We start from the raw sequence: 15,953 nt of genomic DNA, 5'->3' as shown, positions 1-15,953 counted from the left end.
TAGGAAGAATCCAATACATATTGGCCACTATTATGATTATTTTTGCCACTGATTTTCGTTGGTGGTGGTCCATGGAAAAGCTGGGCTGAGGCCCCAAGCCCTTGGCATCGGCTCTTATAGCTCTATTCTTAATCTGAGTCTTTCAAGCCAGCAGTTTGCTGTCTCCCAGGCTAAGCCAAGCTTTGTGGATCCTTGGCCTGTGGGTTGAGAAAAGCCAGCCTAACTGTCTCTAGGAAGGGCGGGAGAGGCCTATCTCCTGGCTGGCCAGCTAAGTACCAAATGAAGTGAGGCCCCCTTGGGGTTTATAGGCTTGTGCCCCTCTGCTGTGGAGCGTGTGGGGGGTCCAAGAGCACATCTGGAAGGGAGAGGGCAAAGGCCCTCCTTCCATGGTCCCTGGAAACAGCATCTCCTGCATACTTTAGGCAGACTGGGCCTTTAAATAGAACAAACAAACAAAGAAACAAAAGCCCCCATCACTGCCCCCTTCTCTCTCTTGGTTCCTGGATAGCTGCTAAGTACATACAAAGAGGCAGGCAATGTGAGCCAGTGGTTCCCAGCCCTGACTGCATATTAGAATCACCTGGGAAGCTTCAAAATAGTACATTGGTGCCTACCTCCATAGGTTGTAATTGAACTGGCCTGGGGTATGGCTGGGCCTTTGGCGTGTGTAAAAAATCCTCAGGGGTTCTACCGTGCAGACAAGTTTGGAAACCGCTGTGCTAACCCTTAGGGGTACAAGCTCATTTAGCCTTCACAGTAGGTATGATGCAGGTGTGGTTATAGCTCCCACTTTACAGATGGAAAAATGGAGGCTCGCAGTGGTAAGATAACCCGCCCCCCAAGTTCAGCCAGCCAGGAAACAGGCACAGTAGGGATTCACCAGCTATGGTCTTAACCAGTAGTGTGCTGCTAAATGTTTAACAACTGGCTCTCTGGGGTGGGGGTGGGGGGTAGCGGGGGGGGGGGGGGATGGCGGAGGGGAGGGGAGCCTGATTTGTAGCACCCGCCCATCTCTATGGTGTAACAACTCCCACCATGGCCAATTTTGAACTATCAAAGTGATATCTCTGAGTGCAGACTTGGGAAGAAATTCACACAGGTGACTGTTGGGTCAGGATGGCAGGCTTCAGCACGTGGCTGGGCCCCCTGTCTGCATGGGGAAGGGTCCCATCGAGGGGGAGGTAGGTATCATTAGTAATTTCCTCAATTTTTAGTCATAGAACTTTCTCAAATGAAAAATTGAAGAACCCCAATACATCCCACAGATAAAAAGCAATATGTTGTTCGTAGAAGCTTAATTTATTTTTTTAAGTTTATTTATTTTGAGAGACAGATAGACAATCCCAGGCAGGCTCCACGCTGCCAGCGCAGAGCCTGACGTGGCGCTCGAACCCACGAACCGCGGGGTCATGACCTGAGCCGAAACCAAGAGCCGGACGTCCAACCAACTGAGCCACCCAGGCGCCCCAGTAGAAGGTTATTTTATAAACTTAAATTATAATATCATGTGTTTGTGCAAACTGGACTCTCCCAGGTGACCCCTCAGGGCGGGGTGAGGGGGCACTTATGAGCATGGATGGTAGGTGGCGTGAGGAACGGCCTCTACTCAGAGCCGGGAGACCCGTGCTCCAAGCCCACCGTTGACTCTCACTGCCCCTGTGGCCTTGAGCAAGTCCCTGCTCCTGGGGCCGCCATTCTCTTGGGTTTCCAGGAGACAGAACTGCATGTAGGACCTCTGGGGTGTGGTTTTTCAGGCTGGCCTTGACCCTGCGGCATCCCCCACCTGACCCCAGAAAGCCTTGGTCCTGTATTTATAGCCATGACTTCAGTCTCTCCGGTTCTGCCGAAGCTGGTTCCCTGGCCCACATATTTATAAACCCAGCAGGGCAGAAATAGATGTGACGTGCATGGGACTTGGCTGATTTTGTGAGCAGGCTGGATTTGGCAAGTCCATTTGGAACGGGCTCGAATCCTCCAGCATCCTGGGTGCTGCGATTCATGGGTGATCCAGAGCTGGAAGGGCACTTGGAGACCCCAAGCCCAGCTCTGTACTTGTCCGGTTGTGGGTCCTCAAGGCCTGGGAGTGGAGACATGTGGCGCAGGTCACAGAGGGTATGGCAGAGCCATGGCCAGTATGAAGGGTTCTTTGCACTGACCCTCAGAGAACCCCCAGATGGCCAGCTCAGCTCCCAGGCACCCTCAAGTCCTGGCTTGTTGTTTTTCTGCTCTGGAATCATGGGTAGACTCATACTCCTAGCCTCTATTTCCCCATCTGTTAAATGGGAATAGTAGTAGGTACCTGCTGCCTACCACTAGTAGGTAGTTATTATGGGGAATAAATAAGATCACAATTGCTATAATGTATGAGCTCAGTGCCCAGCACATAGTCAATATTCAATAAATGGTAGCTTTTATTCTGATTATATCCCCAGTCACCCCTTGCCAAAAATAATTCTAACAATAGCTGCATCTCATCAAGTACTTATGCACATCACCTGACTTCATCTTCACAACTCTATGACATCATCATTATAATCCTCAAGTTCATTGCATAGCAGGTGTTTTACACCGAGGAGATACTCTCAGTTTAATGAATTTGGAAAACAATGTTTTTCAAAGAGATAATGCTAACATGCAAAATCATATTTGTATATCCAGGATTATAAAAATACTCAACCCTAAACGGCAGATGTGTTCATAAGATGAAATAAACAATTGCACAATCAGAATATTAGCATAAGAAATAAATCTCCCAGAGGTTTGCACGCTTACGTTCCCGAGTTTGCCACCTAATGTTGATTTTATGTATTTATAATTGCATATGAGAATTTAACGTAATTGCGAACTTGAATACATATGCCATAAAAACACAGAATGGCGTCTGTCAAGGTTTTTCACATTAATATCACTGTTTTCTCTGTCCTAATAATACACCGCAGTCCCTGGTTCTCTTTCCTGCTTAATTATTTTTCCATTGTACTTATCACCATCTGACATAGTTTCTTATTTATTTATCATCCATCCACCCCAACTAACATGTGAGCTTCACGTGGGCAGGGTTTTTCTCTTTTTTGTTCACTGTGTACCACCCGTGCTTAAAATAGCCTCTGGCACATAGCTGGCATTCAGTGAGTACGTGTCGAATGAATGAATGAATAAATGAATGACTGAGTAGCCATTCTCCCAAGAAGGCAACTGAAATTCAGGGAGACGATGTGACTGGCCCGGTTATTGTGAGGCTGCACTGAGGCCTGGCTGACACTCATCTCTCCTGAGAACACCCAGCGAGCCCAGCTTGGGGACCTCTTCCCAGCCCCTCACCTCCTGCCAAGCGATCGTTTCCTGACGCCTCTTGAACTCCCCCCGCCCTGCCCAGCTTCACGTGATGCCCACTGGACCCTGGCTCCATCTGCCCCAGGAGGTGGATGAGAACAGAGGAGAGGAGAGATGTAGGGAGGAAGGAAGAGAGGTCACAGCAGGCTGGGCAGCCAGGGCAGTGATAGCTGGAGGCTGAGGCAGGCAGGAAGGAGGCCAGGATCGGTCAATCTGTCCTGCAGCACTGGAAGGAGGGGTCAGTCAGTAATGTGTGGCCACTACTTGCATATCTCTCTGGAGCTGACTTCAATCACTGGAAAATGACGGAACAGGGTGAATTCAGGGATAGTTTCAATCTTGCCTGTGAATACCCCCACCACCACTCTGCCCAAGGCCTTTTGAGCTGGGGAAACTGAGGCCCCACTGGAAGGAAGTGACTCTTCCAAGAACATAAAGCAAGATAATCATGAATGCTGGGCTTCCTCATGCCCAGCTGTTCTAGAGGTTGGGGGGCTTGGGATTCCCCCTTTGGAACCATAAGGAAGAAACCCCCCACCTTGGCTCCCATCCCCTCCTTGGAGAGAAGCACTATGACGGGAACATACTCTCAGCTCAGATTCTTGAGGACAACAGAAGATCTCTTCCTAGTGATGGGGGAACTCAGCTCTGGATGGGCCAGACACTACCCCTCAAACTACTCCTGATGCTGAGGTGCTATCGGGCAAGGGTGGGGTGGGCAGATGAGCCCTTTGCACCAGATCTGACTTACTCCTTTCCCCAGGAGAAGTCCATTTGTGCCCCTAGGCTACACGTAAAGCTAATGCCTTGGTCACCTCGCACTCATTATTTTGATAAATATTTATTGAGTGGCTACTCTGTGCCAGGCAATGTACCAGATGTTGGAGATAATCTCCTCCCTCTCTCCCTCCCATCCTTCCTTCCTTCTCATTCATTCATTCATTCATTCAGTATTAATTACACTACTGAGGCAGTACAGCCTTATGGATAAGACTGATATCTGGGGCTGGACTATCAGGAGACGGACCCTGACTCATCCACTTACTAGCTGTGTGAGCTTGGCAAGTCACATAGGCCCAGCTTCCCTATCTGTAAAATGGGGATAATAATAGCACCTTCCTTATAGGGTTGTGATGAGGAGGGAATGAGTTACTGCACACTAAGTGTCTGGAACAGCACCTGATATAGTAAACACGTCATAAACATCAACTATTATCTTTGTTGTTATGTGCCTGGCGCAGGGCCAGGTGTTGAGGAAACTGCTCCAAAATGTTCCTCTGGCAGGAATCCCTGCACGCCAGCCCTTGTTCCAGCCGCCCATCCTCTCCTCCCAGCCCCACCCCAAGACCTCGGCCTTGCAGTAGCTCCCCTAGTCCCATAGGGCCGCCCTCTACATCACCTCTCAAGCCAGGAGGAGAGTCCAGGCAAGTGAAGCCTGTCACACTTTGGTCTTCCAGCCTTACCTCCCTCTGCCCTGCCACACGTACCCTAGCCTCAGCCTCTCCAGGCCCACATATTTCTCCAGATTCATCCCCAAATCGTCCTGCCTTCTTGCCTTCACCGGGCCTTGATGGATGGATGGTTTCTTCCATCCATCAGAATGCCAAGCACTTCCTATCAAGGTCCTTCAAATCCAACTGAAGCGTCATCATCCCCAGGAAGCCCTCCTTCCTTCCCCTCAGCCAAGAATCATGAGATCTGCCTCTGAACCTGCATTTCCCTCTGTTTGCAATTGTTGTTTCTTTTTTAAGTTCTGTGAGCAATGGGGCGCCATGGAGGGTCCTTGAGCAAGTGAGCAAGACATTCAAAGCTGGGCTTTAGAAGAATGGACTAGACCCCATAGAGGGTGGAGACAGGAAGAGACTGCAGGTGGGGAGCCCAGGTGTGGAGACTTCTGGGGCAAAAAGGCCTTCAGAGGAATGAGGGTCCAGTCTTCCTGGGCTGCTCCTCCCCTCTCTGCTGCTTCCATGTCCCCACTATAGAATCAGCAACTCTGATTTCCCCAACATGACTCACTAAATCACTGGGACAGTCAAAACTGACTCTCCATGCTCTGACCCCTGAAATGTACGGATCCTCCGCACCCCTCACTCCCTCTACCTTCCCCTGCAGCCACAAAGCAGGCTGTGGGCACTGCAGTCGGGGAGTCAGGGGAGGCCAGTGCTGCATACTCGCCTGGCTGTCCATCATCCCTAGAGCCCAGCAGCTGAGAATACAGTAGTGCTCCTTTATTCCCTGCTGAGTGAAGGAATCAGCCTATGTTTTCCAACTAATCCCTACAGCAACCTTTGGACATAGGCCCTATCTTAACCCATTCTGCAGCTGGGAAAACTGAAGCTCAGAAACATGAAGAGACTCACCCAGGGTCAGGCGGCCACTGAATGCTGGAGTCAGAATTTGAATCCGATCTGATCCCAAAAAGCCAGTGTCCTTCCCTCATCACACAGGGAACAGCAGGAAGAACATGAGGTTCCCAAGGCCATGTTCCCTGGGCCCACTCTCAGGAGGTCTCGGCAGCCCCTCAGATCTGTATGCACGGGGACCATAGAGCATCTGATGCTCAGCTCAGCTCAGTACCCTGTTTGGACTCCTGGAGGTCAGGAGAGGGAGGAAGGAAATTGACCCCTTGGGGTGGAGCAGGGCTTAGCTGGAGGCAGGTGCCTGGATGCCTGGATCCTAGTACAAGACTTGCATCTGACCTGCCGTAGGACCTGGGTGAGTCCTTCCCGGCCCTGGGCTCAGAGTTGCCCGTTCGGAGAAGAGGACAATAGGTTTGCTGCCTTCTGCGTCGGCCCTGCCTGCCGAGCCTCCGTGCCCTTAGAGCCTATGGCCAGATGAGGGATGTGGATTTGAGGGAGCTGGCATTAGAGGACCCCCCCACCCCATATTTCTGCCAAGGTTGGAACTGGCTCTCTCCTGCCCACATTTGGAGATGTGCCCACACAGACAGGCCCCCTGCAGGGGTTCCGGAGTTAAGTCGGCAGCCACTGAGAGCAGAGGGTGAGAGCACAGGGCCCAGCAGCTGAATTCACATCCTGTTCTACCACTCACCACCGGTGTGCCTCTGGATTTGGAATTTACCTCTTCTTGCCTCAGTTTCCTCATCTGTAGACAGCACTCACACACCCGCCCCCCAGGAGTGTTAGGTAAAAGGCTTGGCCACACACTAGCAGATGCTCAGTAAGCAGCAGCTGCCCTTACTGCTGTGGGTCCTGACCACCCTGCCCCTGCCCTGGCCTCCTGAGCTCAGTGGGTGTTCCAGGGCTCAGGCCGCAAGGGGCCTGCCCAGGCCCCCCAGCTGGGTTGGGAGTCCTCCCTCCTCAGGAGGGAGCCTTGAATTGGAGTGCTCCTGCCAACCCCTCCCTCCTGGCTTGGCAGCGTGAAGACAACGCTGGCCAAAAATATTTGTGTGGGTGGTGGAAAGTTAACTCTTCCGCCTCTCTCTTCTTTCCTGGAAACCGTGGCCACCGTCAAATACAGCAAAACAGAAGCAGAGATAGAGCGAGGCGAGGCCCCTGTGGCGTGTCAGGGAGAGCCCTGCCCCCCACACCCACTCCTGCCTGTTGCCATCTGGCTCTGTGATGGTGTGGGTGGCGGTGGTGATGGGGGAGGGGGGCTCCAAGGGCCTAGAATCATGGCACCCTGCAATGCCAACGTTGGATGGACCCTCCAGCATCATGTGGCTCAACCCTGCCATTGTGCCTTTGGGCAAACGGACTCCAGAGTACAAAAGGCATCTGCCCAAGGTCGCGTGGCCAGTTAGGTCTTTTCAGAATTCTACTGGCTCTTCATGAGATTCTAGGATTCTGTGACTCTCTAGTGGCGGAAATCTGGCAGGAGCTGGTGAGTTCAAAAAAAGCATGGAGAGGGAAGGGCCCTGGACCCATCTCTTCTCTTTGTGTCCACCATCACGGTCAAGGTGTCAGAGCTGGGGACAGATGGAGCCCTGTCACTTACTAGCTGTGTGACTTAGGCAGAAGTCACTTTGCTATCTGAGCCTCAGTTTCCTTACTTCTGAAAGGAGATAGCAGTACCCCTCTCAAGGGGTGGTGGTGATGATTTATCTCCACAACCTGAGCAAATGGCCCAGTATGGCGTAGGTGTTCAAATACCGTGAGTGCCCGTTCTTCTCTGGGCAGAAGGCTAGCTTCTTTGTGTTGATTTCCCTTCCGCTGCGGCTGCTATAACAGGTGCCTGTTATCTTTCCGATCCTGATGCTTGTTGGCCTTTCCCTAGTTGGCACTGGTTTGCCCCAGGGCCCGGTAATGTGCTTATCTTGCCTCTTACCTACCACACTCTCCTGGCACAGCTCCAACCAAGAAGCCAAGGCCTTAACCCAGCCTGCTGGTCTCAGTGGTGGCAGGGGTGGGGGGGGGGTAGGGCTGCCTGGGGGTGGAGGCATGACCTCCAGGTCAAGTACCACAGCAGGTAAGGTCAGTGTAAGTCCCGAGGTCACCAGTGTCCAGACTTTCACAACTCAGGGTTCTCACTATCCATGGGCCAGCCAGGGTGTGTGTGTTTGTGAGTGTGTGTGTATGTGTGTGTTAGGCGGGGGGTTCTTCTCTCCTCATTTTGCAATAGGACGAGTGGGATTCGGAGTGTGCGCACTTGCCCGAGTTCACACCGCTAAGCGGAGGTGGAATCTGTTAACCAAGATCTATAAATCCCAGGGTTTCTTCCCAGTGTACGTGGCCACTGGCCATCTTAAGCTCTACCTGCCCTTCCTGGGACATGGACTCCCGATCTCTATTAACGAAATCACCCCCCCCCCCCATCACCAGAGCAACAAACCTGGTTGCGCCTAGGCTCCTCCCTCTTCCTCCACACCCACTCTCCATCTGCCTCCCAGCCCAGCCAGTTCTCCCCGCCTAGGTTCCTCTCCCACGCACCCCTCTCCACATCCCACATGCCCTCGCTCCGAAGCCATCATCACTGTTAACATTTATAAATAATCCTACTGTTATTATTATGGTTCTTGTTATCATTCATTACTCCCCCCACCAGATTTTAAGGCTTCAGGAATCAGAGTACCATATCTTCTTTATCCCCCATTGTATGGTGTCTGGCAATAAAAGCTCAAGACGTTTTTGCGAAGTCAAAGAACAGCCAACACGTCTCGAAAACCATACTGAGTCCTCTGCACGTATTTTCTCACTTGGTCCTCCATGGGGATGGTACAGTTCCTATTTTGCAGACAGGGAAGCTGAGGTTCAGAGAGGGCAGCTAGGCAGGTGGCCGAGCTGGGGTTCTAGCTCCAAGCCTGGGCACACAAGCACATTGCTGCCCCGTCCCCCTTGGTGCACACAGCCTCTTCCGTGGCCCCCTGGCCCTAGTCTTGGGTCCTCCGCCCCACGGTTCCTGTGATTCCTGTGCTGTCTGTACCTTTTCTGGCATGTGAGAGAATGTTTTCTAGGCGGTGCCCAGTTAAGTATTTTTAAATAACTAGATATTTATTTAATGGGTCTTGGGGGGGGAAATGACTTAGCGTGACATACTTGTGGTTTTCCTGTGATTATGGCTTAAGATAAGTCTAAAGTGATAGAAGTTAAGTTATTTAAAGTTGATTTGTGGAAAATAGTAAGCAAATAAAGTGTCCGGTGGCATAAGGATATGGTGAACATCTGGGATGTCGGATGACTGAAGCTTGGGACTTGACTGTGGGTGTGTGAGACCTGTACCTCCAAACCCCAGCCAGTTCTCAAGGCCACCTTAAGGTGGACAAGTCTCAGAAATTCAGCCCAGAACACCCAGCATACGGTCTCATCTGCTGTTTCTTTTCTCCCCGTGCAGATAGATCATCTTGAAGGAGAGCCTCACAGACCAGACACAGGTTGAGAGGAGGGCTTGGGGGTCCACCACCCGACCCAGCCCAGGAGGGCCCCACAGTTGGACCTTGCCGCAGCTCTGTGAGTTGGCTGAAGAAAAGAAAGCTGCAGAGAGCCAGAAGAGACCCCTGGAGAGGAGCAAAGACGCGTGCCCGCACAGGTGGCCGGCCTGGCCCCCACTTCTGTGCGTCTCTAAGGAGAGGCAGCACCATGCTGGGTCCCCACCTCCCACCTGCCCCCCTGGGACCCAGCGAAGACAGGCCCACTCCCTGCACCTTCCGGATCCCTGATGGGAGCTACAGGTGTCTGGCCTTGGAGGCTGAGGAGAGCAGCGGTGAGGAGGGCCTTCAGGGAGAGGCAGGGCTCACGAACTTGGATGAGGACAGGGTGGCCAGCAGGAATGGGGACAGCCCTGCCTGCAGAGCCACCCAGGGGGCACCAGAGCTGCCCAAGGCCCTGGGCATCCAGGCACCCAGCCACTCCAGAGAAGCACAAGGGGGGTCCCAGCATGATAACAAGGCCGGCCAGGACGGGAACGCGGTGAAGGCTCAGCTGGTGATGACAACCAGCCCCGGCCCCAGCCCCAGCGCGGGGCCCAGGGTTGCCCAGAAACCAGGTAAGCTCACGTCCCTTTTCCCCTGGACTGCCAGAGCCCACTGGGGACCCCACAGGTCTCCTGACCATATCTTCCCATGATCCATAACAGTCTGCCACAGTCCCACAGACTGTGGGGAGACAGGGGAGACTGGGATTCCGTGCCACATCTATGCCCACTCTTTTCTCTGCCAAGGGGGGCCCTGATATCATGCTTGGTTACACGAAAGTCCATCCCTCACTCTGTCTGCCCTTAATCATTCATGGCAACAAATGGCCTTGGATTCCAGGCAATGAAGGGGCAGGACTGCCTCTCATTGAACATATTGAGTGTGCCGGCTACTTGAGGGTGCTGGGGACACAGCACCGGGCAAAGCAGACATGGTTGCTGCCCTCATGGGGTTTCTGAGGTACAGACTGAAGCCTTTGATCCAAGCTGACCTCCTAATTTTACAGATGGAAAAACTGAGGCCCGGAGTGAGGAAGAGACTGCTCCAGGTCTCTCGGCATATTGGTGACTGAGCTGGGCCCACATTCCTCACCCAGGCTCCAGTTTCCCATCTGTTAGAGATGACAAAAGCAGGACCCGTGTCACCTGGGCTGAAGTGAGGACCCAAGGACAGTGTATAGGGAAGAGCTCAGTATCCACTGGATGGAAGGAAGGAGTGAATGAACAAATGGAGAAAGAGAAGGAACAAAGGAAAAAAGGAACGTAGAAGGAGGGAAGAAAGACAGGAGAGGGGTAGGGAAGGAAGAGGGGAAGGAAGGAAGGAAGGAAGGAAGGAAGGAAGGAAGGAAGGAAGGAAGGAAGAAGGATGGAAGGGAAGGAGGGAGGGAAGGAAGGAAGGAAGGAAGGAAGGAAAGAGGGAAGGAAGGAAGGAAGGAGGAAGAAAGGAAGGGAAGGAGGGAGGAAAGGAAGGAAGGAGGGAAGGAAGGAAGGAAGGAAGGAAGGAAGAAAGGGAAGGAAAGAAAGGAAGGAAGGAAGAGGGGGATGAAGGAAGGGAGGGAGGGAGATAATTTTCCTACAGGCTGCAGGAGTCAGGAGCCAGCAGAGCAGGGCAGGACAGGGAAACCCTCACTGAATCACCTCCATTGCCTGGGCCCATGGAAACACTGAAGTGGGTCCAGATGGAGAGGACGTGAGCCAGGCCATGCTTGCTCAGAAGGCAGCTGCTGCCAGCAGATCCTGGGGGCACAGGGCGTGTGGGGGACACAGGCCTGGGAGGGCTAACGCGTCAGGAAGCTGAAGGAACACCTCATTTCTCTGCAGGCATTGCTACCGCCCTGGTTGGCATCGCACCAGCCGTCCCGCCCACTCTCTTTTCTGAAATAATTTTCTCCAGGCTCTGATCACCCCCCATGGCCATCCCCACCCCACACCCCACCAACTCCACCATGCTTGGGTCACACAGAAAGCTGGGCGGGATCCAGGAGATGTCTTCGATGCATCTAGGGCAAGAAGAAGGAGGACCCCAGGAGCGCCCAGCAGCCCTAAACTTGGAGGTGGGCCCTCACACCAGAGTAGCCCCAACTCAGGTCCCCTAGAGCCTGAAAGCCCTGGGACCTCCTCCTTTTCCTCTTACAGACCACGGCTGAGGGTCAGGAGACATGGGTGCTGGTTCTGGACCTGATACGAACCAGCCAAACCCCAGCAAATCGCTCCCCCTTAGAGAGTTGCAATTTCTTCATTTGTGAAAATAAAACAAAAACAGGGGCCTCTCTACCTCACAGAGCCATTATGAGGTTTCAGTGATCTTAGACTGGGGTAGTGTTTTGGAAATGTTAGGTGATCCCGTGACAGATGTTAATAATAATTAAAATAATCCTCAACTCCACAGTATAACAGCTACTATTTGTTAAGCCCTTATGTGCTAAGCCCACTGTGCTAAGAGCTTTATATACATCACTTCACGCAACTTCACAGTAATCCCCATGAGGGACATACTATGATTATCTCCATTACACAGATGAGAAGGTCGAGGTTCAAAGAACGTAGGTGCCTTGTGACTTATCTAAGACTCCTGGCTAGTAAGCCGCTATGCCATGATTCAACCACGGAGTTTTTTGAACATGGGACTTTGTTCTTAGCCATCGCTGTATTCTGGATTTACAAGGGGAGTGTACTGTCTGCTGACATCCTGGAGTGGAAAAGACCATGGGTGAAGGGAGGAGAGGGGCCACATTTAATGAATCCTGTTAGCCTCTCACACAGAGCTAGGTCATTTCTTACCATCTCATTCTCGTCGATCTTACCGTATAGGTATAGTCTTTCAAGGCAGGTATCACTCTGCCCCTTTTACAGGTGACACAGCTGAAGCTCAGAGACCCAAGTCCCTTGCCCAAAGTCACACAGTCAGTGTTGGAGCTGAGACTGTGATCACGGTCTTCTTCCTCACAGTCCCGTTCATTTCTTTCTCTGACATCCAGCCAGATGGTCTCCAGTTCTGTCCTGACCGTTTCTGGGGACAGAGGGCGCAGGAGGGACCTCAGGAGGATGTCTCAGGGAAGTCTTCTCACGGGTGCGAGCAGGAAGGAATCTGGGTCTCGCAGGAGAGGAGAAATCCGGGTGGTCGTGCGTCAGAGCCCACACTGGCCTTTCTGCTCCCTCGGGAAAGGGAGTGGCTAGAGTCCCTTCTCTCTGCCTGGAGATCCGGAGGGAAGAGGCCTGTGGGGCTGCCAGGTTATTAGTGGATTAGGGCTTCCTTTTAAAGCTTCCTCCCGGTACCGCCAAAGGATTATAATATAAGCATCTTCAGACAATTACACCCGTCCTTCCGCAATTATACCTGCCTCCCTTGAGTGCTCCCTGGCAGCTTTAAGTATGGGTCATGGCATCTTCGGCCTTGGGCACCCACCACTTGGGGTGGGTGGGTACGTGGTGCCATTGCTCTAAAGCCTGAGTACCAGCTGGGCAGGGCAGAACGGGGTCCTTGGCAGGCTAGGGGAGCAGGGGGTGCAGGGAGACGATGGGGGTAGCAGCCTGTGGCTCAAGTCTCCTGCCGTCAGCTGCTGCCAACGTGAGAGAATAGATATGAGAAGGCAAGTGTGTAAGGCTCACGGCTGGGCTTCCGCCAGTGGTAGTTGGTCCACGGCTCACCAAGACAGCCCTGAGCTACGGCCGCAGTCCTCATCCTCACCGCAAAGTCTCAGCTGGTCAGCACTGGCAGGGCTCATGGAGATGATTGTGCAGATAATCCTGAGGAGACTCTGAAGCCCAGAGATGGTAACAGACTTGCCCCAGGTCACGCAGTAAGTTGGTGCGAAGCTAGAGCTGGAACCCAGGGCTCTTGCCGCCCCCCCCCCAGTTCAGCTGCCACACGCTGTGCTAATTGCTTTGTATGGGTCACTTCATTTCACCCTCTAAACACCCCTAGGAAGTTCACGCCTTTCTTATCTCGGCCTCACAGATGAGGAAACTAAGGCACAATGACTTTAAGTGACTTGTCAGAGTCTCAGGCCTGTGGGTGGAGGAGCAGAGATTTGAACCCCAGGAGGTCTAGGCCCATGCTTTCAACCACCTTCTGTGCTGCCTTGTCTCCATGGAAACAAGGCAGCAGGCTGTGTTCTTCCACCCACCTAGGGCTGGAAAAAGGTTGTTCAGGCTCTGGAGGATGGTGGGGGATTCTGCCAAGCCATGTTCCCTCCCCCTTGGATACACTTAGGGAGACCTGGGACCCACTGTTGATCCAGCCCCTCCTTCGTCTGTGGCTTTGGGAGAGCTGCCTTCCCCCCTCTCCAGGCCATTTGTCATTGGGGGCCCAGGCCATCTAGAGGGCTCGGGGGCCTTTCCCACTCGAATGGACACTGCTCCGAGCCTCTAAGGTGGGGATGAAGGTGTGGATCTGGCTTGTCAGATGCACCTTGCCCCGACCATGTTTCTATGGTTGAGGCAGAGGAACCCCCGGTCATGGTAAGAGCTGACAGTGGTTACTGGGCCAAAGACAGGATCCCTGCTCTTTAGGCCTGTGCGAGAGAAGGTAGAAAGAGCAGGAGGCTGGGCAGGATGCCATCCACACCCCCTCTCAATCCCACACTCCATAGTGACCATAATAGGAGGGCAATGGTGCAGAAGCAAGGCTCACAGGGTCACATATACCTCACCCGTGCACCCACACACATGTTCACACCCCCATGGGTGCATACACAGACATATGCATACCATGTTCTTATGCAGATACGCATGTGTATATAATCACATATCTGCACACGCATGCATGTACGTGCCCTCAGACACCTACCTATCCACACGTGGGGTACACATGAGCACACACACGCACACCCCTCACTCAGGCATGCCTACCTTTCACCTGTGACACATGACATGTATCAGATTTGCATACACAGCTACAGTCCCGCCTGAAAACATACCAGTACACATATTCCTTTCCTCAGATACAGGTCAAAAGCATGTTCTTCTCTCCATTTTCTTTTGCTCACATACCCACACTTTAAAATCTCTCCTGCATGCACACATTCTCTCCTGTAGGCATATCCACTCTTGCACACCCACCGTCAAACACCTACGTACAGACTGAACCACTTTCTGTCCTCCTTCCTCTTCCCCATCTCTTTCTCTTTCATACCCACCCACACAGTAATTCTAGCTTCTCTCCTCCCTCCCTCGCTCCCTTTCTCTCTCTCTCTCTCTCTCTCTCTCTCTCTCTCTCTCTCACCCACACAGTTTGTTTCCTGGTTTTCCACAGGCTGGACTATAGCCACTTTTCTAGCACATGGGCTTACAAGGCAGGCAATACCTTGCCTGGTGCCAGTCCCCAGGACCCTCTCTCTCCATGTTTCCCACCTCCACTTGTGGTGGCCCCAGCACAAGAGCAGCCGTGGGGGCAGAGGAATTCTCTGCAGACCATGAGGCCAACCAGTGAAGAGAGATGGGAGCAGCCAGACAGGGTTTGCCTCTCTGTCACCTGACCTCCTGCACTCTGAGCCTGCCCACTGGGGACAGGGGATGTCCCAAAGCCAGGCCACCTGCAGCTTAGTGTTTCACAGAACCTCTGGTGGGGTGGGGTGGGGTGGGGTGGGCTTACATGAGCCCATGGCTAACTTCCTCTAGCAGGAGTCTAAACACAGAACCTTGATATGAAAGACAAATGCAAGTGGAACCACCCTGGTTGAAGGGGTGGGGTACTTGGAACTCCAGGAAACTTTGGTGAAAACCCAGGCCAACATTCTTCCAAGTGCAGTTACTTTTGTTTCAAAATTGGTGGGAGTGTGAAGGGTGCTTGTTATCAGTACTGTTTCCAAGCCCACTGCCTCTTCACCACTGGGAGGATGTGCTAGAATGTGGGAATCTCCGCTTTTAACAGCATCTCCCCCTCCTCCCCTCCCCCCCCCCATTCTGATGCACACCGACCACTGTCATGGGGCTCTGCTGAGCTCAGTCTGAATGGCATTTAGTTCAATAAAAAGATGGGGAACCGAAGTTCAGGAGCCACACAGCATCCCTATTGCTGACCTACCAGTGAAGTCAGGGCATGGCCCCAGGCCAGCGGGGAGGTGACGACCTTCCTCAGTCCCCGTTTGCCTAAGTCCTACTAAGGTAGACAGTTATTCTAATCACCAGGGCTAAGAAGGGGGAGCGAAGATGGGCCTGAGGGGCACCGCATCTGGATCTGAATGGAAAGGGGCTGGAGAGGTGGGAGTGGTGTCAGTTATGGGGCCGGAATCACCAAGATTTAAAAGAGGGGTGGTTGGAGGGTTGGGGTGGGGGGAAAAGAGGGGGAGCTGAAATGGATGGAGAGACAGAAAGAACTGGGTGAAATGAAAGCAGAGGGATTTAGGGACCGACCTGGAGATACAAAAAAAGGAGGAGGAAACAGAGACACAACAAGGCAGCAGAGTGTAGCACAGGGAAGGAAAGCGGGCGAAAAGGGAGACCGCCAGGATCCCGGGGCCGAGCCCGCGGGGGAGGGAGTCGCACCTCCGGGGGCGGGGCGGGGCGGGGCGGCGCTAGGGCCCCGGGGAGCGGGCGGCAGGAGCGCGGCTCGCCCGCCCGCCCAGCCCTCCCGGCTCCGGGCTCCCAGCTCTGGGTCCCCGAGAAGCCCGCTGGGAGGTGGCGGCGGCGGCGGCGGCGGCGGCGACGCGGAAGGGGCGCCCGGCGCGGGGCGGGGGCGGGGGCGGCGGGGGGCTCGGGGCGGGGCGCACTGACGGACGCAGCCAGGTGCGCGGAGGCGACGGCGCCGGTGA

At 53.4% G+C, this 15,953-nt stretch overlaps 1 protein-coding gene across 1 annotated transcript in view; it reads left to right on the top strand.

Annotated features, from left to right (window-relative positions):
• SYNPO (synaptopodin) overlaps window positions 1–15,953 on the top strand; it is a 55,027-nt gene that overhangs the window by 8,329 nt on the left and 30,745 nt on the right. The window contains exon 2 of the mRNA XM_043597818.1: window positions 9,124–9,774. Coding sequence (XP_043453753.1) covers window positions 9,369–9,774 — 406 coding nt within the window. The 5' untranslated portion in view covers window positions 9,124–9,368. The remainder of the gene's footprint in view (window positions 1–9,123; window positions 9,775–15,953) is intronic.

The sequence above is a fragment of the Prionailurus bengalensis genome, chromosome A1, assembly GCF_016509475.1.
Source record: "Prionailurus bengalensis isolate Pbe53 chromosome A1, Fcat_Pben_1.1_paternal_pri, whole genome shotgun sequence".
Classification (NCBI taxonomy): Eukaryota; Metazoa; Chordata; class Mammalia; order Carnivora; family Felidae; genus Prionailurus; species Prionailurus bengalensis.
This window is presented reverse-complemented; position numbering and strand designations above follow the sequence as displayed.